We start from the raw sequence: 7408 nt of genomic DNA on the forward strand, positions 1-7408 counted from the left end.
CGCTACTCATGTGAGTCTATTTGGGTGCTGTAGCCCAGGTGTAATGTAAGATATGAGCATGCCATATGTTTCATGTTAAGCTCTCGGATAAGCCCGCAATCGTTGAATATGTGGTCTTCCCTGTGGCTCAGTTGTTAGAGCATGGTGTTTGCAACGCCAGCATGGTGTGTGCAACGCCAGGGTTGTGGGTTTGATTCCCACGGGGGGCCAGTACAAAACAAAAAATGCACTACTGTAAATCGCACTGGATAAGAGTGTTTGCTAAATGACTAAAATGTAAATGTTCACATTTCTGCCATGTCCTTAGATGAACGACACACTCTCTCAGCTCTGATGGACCTTGACGCAAAGATGGTAGAAGCCCGTGGTAATTAATTAGGAACTCGCACGAGAGATGTGATTGGATTACGGGACGACCAGATATCCCACTAGATGGTTGAGATGTGTTCAGTCGGGAATTGAAAGCTATTCACTCAGACGTCCTCCTGTCATTGATCTTAGTGTTCTGTCATTATTAGGTCATGGACTCCCATATTATTTCTCTCATGGGGTGGTCTGGTAGCAAAATGACTGAATGAATGAGCTTCCTTTTTGGGAGATTGTATTCATAGAATTTTACAGCTTCTTCGTTAACATGTGCATTCATTTACATGTTCCATGTGCCGATGCAAAAGTTGTTGAATGATTGAGTTGTAGCAGACTGTGATTGAAACAGTGGAGAAGGCAGATTGTGTCTTTGTGGAATGTGAGTTAAGTGCATTTGGAATGTCGCGTGACATGTGCTGACATGCCCATGTAGAATGTTTTAATTAGCCTTAATGGTAAAGTCATCTCCTATGCGGTGAGGATGTGCACCCAAACAGAAACACAGGACAATCATCATATCCAGCAGCTCTCAACGTACCGTAGATAGAACACACATTGACAGGATACTGGATGGGCCTTTGGAGGTGTAGAACCAAACAAAAGGTACAGTAATGGAAGTAGGTGAAAACAAAGTCCTGCAAGGGTCTTTTGGGATCTTCTAAGCTATTTTAACAATAAATAAAAAACTTGATGATTTCTAAGTTTGTCATCATGATTGCAGCCATTTTCTTCAAATCATAATGTTATTAGGTCTTTATTAATTGAAGCTCTTTCATTTCTGATGTGGCTCGTTTTGACATCTTAAATACTATATGCCATTTTTAGAGAAAATAATGACTTATTTTTGAAATGGTAAAGTTATTGTAAATGCAAATTATCTGGGTTGAAGACTTTTTAGGATTCAGGTTGAAATCCATATCACATGTTTATCAAAGCCCCCCTTTTGCTATATTGGTGTTTTGGTTTGTTTGAACAACCTTGTCTTTTCCATACTCTGAGCTGCCTATTCCTTCTCTGTGTGTTGTAGCCCTGCCGGGGACCCTGGAGAGCCACGGTGGCACAGTCTACTCCTAATGATAGATATGCCAGTGTGCCTCAAGGCCTAAAGTCCAGTGCCAGTTAGTGTCTCATAACAGCTAAATCGAGTTAGCTCGCTAGCTAGTGCAGAATTTTGTTATGGTTTCCGAAATGATCTGCCAGTTCACTGTTAACTCTCGGTAACAACTTTTCTCTGTATTCATCAACCAGTTAAATTGTCAATGCTATACAAGCTATCTTTCCAGAGATGAGACTGACAAGCTAAATCTGTACAGTTAATTTAGCCACTTTGATCACCTCCCCTTTAAGGCCCTTTCCCAGTTCCAGATTAATGCCATATGCAGACGTTTTTGTTGCCAGCTCACAGCTCTACAGCTCTGTCTTTATGAGCAGGACTGAGATGAAAGACCCTTTAAATGCTGAGAGGGAAGCAAACCGTGTAGACACAGAGGCTTCATTAAAGAGCTTGTGTTTTCTCCGCCATACGGGGCACCCAGTTCTTGCATGTGTTTTTCTAGCGTGTTAACTAGCGCCGTCTGTCACTTACTAAATTTTTACGAAGGCAAACATCACTCGGTTCAAAGCGTCTGTGTCTGTGCCCTCCCCTGGCCGCTCGCTTTTGAATGTCAGATCTCATGCGAAGCGAGCGCCATGGGATTCCAAACATTTGCTTAGAGTTTTATGCAACCCAACATGAAGCAAAACAAGCCTGTGAAAACTCAAATATCCACCCACTGCTCGTGGCAGCATATCCTGTCTGAGGAGATTATAAAGAAGTTTCTTCAAGTACCATCACAGGGACCCAACTGCCATGGGACTCTAGAGGAGACGTTTCTGTTCAATGGCTACCTGCTCTTTCAAAAGTGCCTTCCTTGACACCTTCAAACTGATAACAGAATCCAGTTCACTACGTCAGACTTTTTTCCCTTCATTCAGACTCTGTCATCCCTTCTAAACTAATTGACGTCATCACCTTGTGCTCTCCCAAGTGTACCTGGCAGTGAGTCCAGAGATGTCTAGGTCCCACCCCGACCACACAGTCTCCCAACCCGGGGATGTCTAGGTCCCACCCCAACCACACAGTCTCCCACCCCGAGGATGTCTAGGTCTCACCCCGACCACACAGTCTCCCACCCCGAGGATGTCTAGGTCTCACCCCGACCACACAGTCTCCCACCCCGAGGATGTCTAGGTCCCACCCCGACCACACAGCCTCCCACCCCAGGGATGTCTAGGTCTCACCCCGACCACAAGGTCTCCCACCCCAGGGATGTCTAGGTCTCACCCCAACCACACAGTCTCCCACCCCGGGTATGTCTTGGTTCCACCCCGACCACACAGTCTCCCACCCCAGGGATGTCTAAGTCCCACCCCGACCACACAGTCTCCCACCCCGAGGATGTCTAGGTCCCACCCCGACCACACAGTCTCCCACCCCGAGGATGTTTTGGTCCCACCCCAACCACACAGTCTCCCACCCCAGGGACTGTGTGGTCTCACCCCGACCACACAGTCTCCCACCCCAGGGATGTCTAGGTCTCACCCCGACCACACAGTCTCCCACCCCGGGGATGTCTAGGTCCCACCCCGACCACACCCCAGGGATGTCTAGGTCTCACCCCGACCACACAGTCTCCCACCCCGGGGATGTCTAGGTCTCACCCCGACGACAAGGTCTCCCACCCCGGGGATGTCTAGGTCTCACCCCGACCACACAGTCTCCCACCCCGAGGATGTCTAGGTCTCACCCCGACCACACAGTCTCCCACCCCAGGGATGTCTAGGTCTCACCCCGACCACACAGTCTCCCACCCCAGGGATGTCTAGGTCTCACCCCGACCACACAGTCTCCCACCCCAGGGATGTCTTGGTCCCACCCCGACGACAAGACAAGATCTCCCACCCCAGGGATGTTTTGGTCTCACCCCAACCACACAGTCTCCCACCCCAGGGACTGTGTGGTCTCACCCCGACCACACAGTCTCCCACCCCAGGGATGTCTAGGTCTAGGTCCCACCCCGACCACACAGTCTCCCACCCCAGGGATGTCTAGGTCTCACCCCGACCACACAGCCTCCCACCCCAGGGATGTCTAGGTCCCACCCCGACCACACAGTCTCCCACCCCAGGGATGTCTAGGTCTCACCCCAACCACAAGGTCTCCCACCCCGGGTATGTCTTGGTTCCACCCCGACCACACAGTCTCCCACCCCAGGGATGTCTTGGTCTCACCCCGACCACACAGTCTCCCACCCCAGGGATGTCTAGGTCTCACCCCAACCACAAGGTCTCCCACCCCGGGTATGTCTTGGTTCCACCCCGACCACACAGTCTCCCAACCCGGGGATGTCTAGGTCTCACCCCGACCACACAGTCTCCCACCCCAGGGATGTCTTGGTCTCACCCCGACCACAAGGTCTCCCACCCCAGGGATGTCTTGGTCCCACCCCGACCACAAGGTCTCCCACCCCAGGGATGTCTTGGTCCCACCCCGACCACAAGGTCTCCCACCCCAGGGATGTCTTGGTCCCACCCCGACCACAAGGTCTCCCACCCCAGGGATGTCTTGGTCCCACCCCGACCACAAGGTCTCCCACCCCAGGGATGTCTTGGTCCCACCCCGACCACAAGGTCTCCCACCCCAGGGATGTCTTGGTCCCACCCCAACCACACAGTCTCCCACCCCAGTGATGTCTTGGTTCCACCCAGACCACAAGGTCTCCCACCCCAGGGATGTCTTGGTCCCACCCCGACCACAAGGTCTCCCGGTGCACTATGACTCACCAGAAATACCAGGCTCCTGAGCTGTCCTCTGGTTCATAGAGGGTGTACTGTGCTGTGTACTCCCACCAGGACCTCTTATGAATGCGCCCTGCCAACCATAGGCCAGCACTGCGCTCCTACTCCCAATTCACAAATAGAAAATGTATCTCTAAAGCTTCCTCTGAAAATTAACTTCAGGTCTACTGGCCCAAGACATTTCCTTTCAAGGTCTGAAATATACGTTTTTTTAACATTTTTCTTCTCTCTATCACATCTGCAAGTGTTGCTGCACACTGCTTTGAACCCAAACAAATATGAAAGTTTAGAAGTTGGGTTACGCTTTTCAGGGGAAATTGGGGTTGGGGGGGACATTTTTGGTCAAGCAAGGGGGACCAGAGAGCCCGCTGGAACAGCCACTGCATACCTTTCCAGAGCATGGGAAATAAGAACTAGTCAGACCAGCGCTGTAACAGAGAGGACAGTGGGAATATCCCACACTTTTACTATGGAACAAAATGTTTTCTGTGTGTTTTAAGAAGCTAGCGCAGTATACTGATGAGCTAAGGGTTAAATGCTATTTTTTAGTGATAATGCTTATATATTTAATATGGGCCTTGCTTTAATTGGCATGGATGGAGAAAGGCCTGTAAAATGTGTTTTATAGAACACCATGTATAGAAAACAATGTATAGAACACAATGTTTAGAACACAATCTATAGAACACCATTTATATAACACCATGTATAGCACACCATGTTTAGAACACAATCTATAGAACACAATCCATAGCACACCGTTTATAGAACACCATGTAAAGAACACCATGTATTAAACACCATGTAAAGAACACCATGTATTAAACACCATCTATAGAACACAATCTATAGAACACCGTTTATAGAACACCATGTAAAGAACACCATGTATTAAACACCATGTAAAGAACACCATGTATTAAACACCATCTATAGAACACAATCTATAGAACACCATTTACAGAACAACATGTATAGAACGCAATCTATAAAACACAATGTATAGCACACCGTTTATAGAACACCATGTATAGAACACAATGTATAGGACACAATGTATAGGAGACCATGTATAGAACACAATGTATAGAACACCATGTATAGAACACAATGTATAGAACACAATGTATAGAACACAATATATGGACCCATTGTACTTTGACGTTAGAGCTTCATGTCCTGAAGACTTCTTTGTTTACCTTTTCATTTTTAATTTCCTCATTTCCCCTCTGATTTATTTCCTTTACTCAATATTTACCCAACCAATCCACACTGTTTTGTGTGAGAAAACAAATCCTGTAAACAATATCGGAATATGAATGAAGGTGATTTGGTCATAAGTTGAGTACCATTTAGCTATAAGTGAGAAACACACCCACATATTTATAGAGGAGGAATTCAGACTGTAAACTATTTAACGATTACTCTACCTTGTTATGAGCCATAAAACCCATGTTGTGAATTATATATAAACTAGCTGTTAACCACATCACGTTGTGTTTACCATCGCCTCGTTGTAAAGACAGGGATTGTAAGTGTATAGTTTAATTCTAACAGTTATCATTTGATCTGCTGGCATCAAATATCCTCACTGAGCTGACAGGAATCCTCATGAAGCAGTACAGTGTTGGCTAGCTGACAGGAATCCTCATGAAGCAGTGCAGTGTTGGCTAGCTGACAGGAATCCTCATGAAGTGTAACCGATGTGAAATGGCTAGTTAGTTAGCGGTGATTCGCGCTAATAGTGTTTCAATCGGTGACGTCACTCGCTCTGAGACCTGAAGTAGGGTTTCCCCTTGCGTTGCAAGGGCCGTGGCTCTTGTGGCGCGATGGGTAACGATGCTTCGTGGGGTGTCAGTTGTTGTTGTTGTGTGCAACGGTCCCTGGTTTGAGCCCGGGTTGGGGCGAAGAGAGGGACGGAACCTACACTGTTACATTGGTGCCGTGACCCGGATCATTGGTTGCTGCGGAAAAGGAGGAGGTCAAAAGGGGGGTGAGTGTAACCGATGTGAAATGGCTAGTTAGTTAGCGGTGATTTGCGCTAATAGTGTTTCAATCGGTGACGTCACTCGCTCTGAGACCTGAAGTAGTGTTTCCCCTTGCGTTGCAAGGGCCGTGGCTCTTGTGGCGCGATGGGTAACGTTGCTTCGTGGGGTGTCAGTTGTTGATGTGTGCAAGGGTCCCTGGTTCGAGCCCGGGTTGGGGCGAAGAGAGGGACGGACCCTACACTGTTACAGAAGCAGTACAGTGTTGGCTAGCTGACAGGAATCCTCATGAAGCAGTACAGTGTTGGCTAGCTGACAGGAATCCTCATGAAGCAGTACAGTGTTGGCTACTGCATTTGAAAACTGTAAACATAGTAGTACCCAAACTGTTTACCTTTTCTTATCTGTCGTTGTTGGCTAACCATTTTCCCTGTTTCTATCTCTCCCTGCAGTGTCCGGGGTGCCGATGCAGGAAACGGCATCCGTGTGTTCATGCCAGACATCGGCATGTTCGTGGCGGGCCTGGTCACGTGGCTACTGTGCCTGAGTCTGGAGGAGAAGCCGCAGGTGAAAGACAAATCACAGCAGCATGACGTCGAATGCGAGTCAGACAGTCAGGTGAGCTCATCATCTCTCTACAGACAAACGTCTGCCCCTGGCGCATCTGGATTTACAGGGGAACCCCACCCTCCCAACACCTATACACACCCATACACCCTACCCTTGTAAATGTTGTACTCAGTACAGGCCAGAAACTCACTAAAGAGTAGTGACAAGACTAACGGAGCCCAAAGAAAGGAAATACTTTTAACTTTCATATATAAATACACTATATATACAAAAGTATGTGGACACCCCTTCAAATTAATGGATTTGGCTATTTCAGCCACATCAGTTAGTCAAATGTATGCCCTTCTAAAGCTGTTCATTGTAAATGCTGTTATTGTGATGTGGAAATGTCTAGGAGCAACAATGGCTCAGCCCGTAAAGTACTAGGCCACACAAGCTCACAGAATGGCACTGCCGAGTGCTGAATCACATAACGTGTAGAAATCTGCTGTCCTTGGTTGCAACACTACTGAGTTCCAGACTGCCTTTGGCAGCAATGTCAGTACAAGATCTGTTAGTCGGGAGCTTCATGAAATGGGTTTCCATGGCCGAGCAGCCTAACACAAGCCTAAGATCACCATGCGCAATGCCAAGTGTCGGCTGGAGTGGTG

General features: G+C 47.9%; 1 protein-coding gene across 1 annotated transcript in view; it reads left to right on the forward strand.

The window, feature by feature from the left end:
- LOC115148714 (piezo-type mechanosensitive ion channel component 2-like) overlaps window positions 1-6917 on the forward strand; it is a 54366-nt gene extending 47449 nt beyond the window's left edge. The window contains exon 4 of the mRNA XM_029690865.1: window positions 6641-6917. Coding sequence (XP_029546725.1) covers window positions 6641-6917 — 277 coding nt within the window. The remainder of the gene's footprint in view (window positions 1-6640) is intronic.
- The last annotated feature ends 491 nt before the right edge of the window (window positions 6918-7408 follow it).

The sequence above is a fragment of the Salmo trutta genome, chromosome 2 (assembly GCF_901001165.1).
Source record: "Salmo trutta chromosome 2, fSalTru1.1, whole genome shotgun sequence".
In the NCBI taxonomy this organism is placed as follows: Eukaryota; Metazoa; Chordata; class Actinopteri; order Salmoniformes; family Salmonidae; genus Salmo; species Salmo trutta.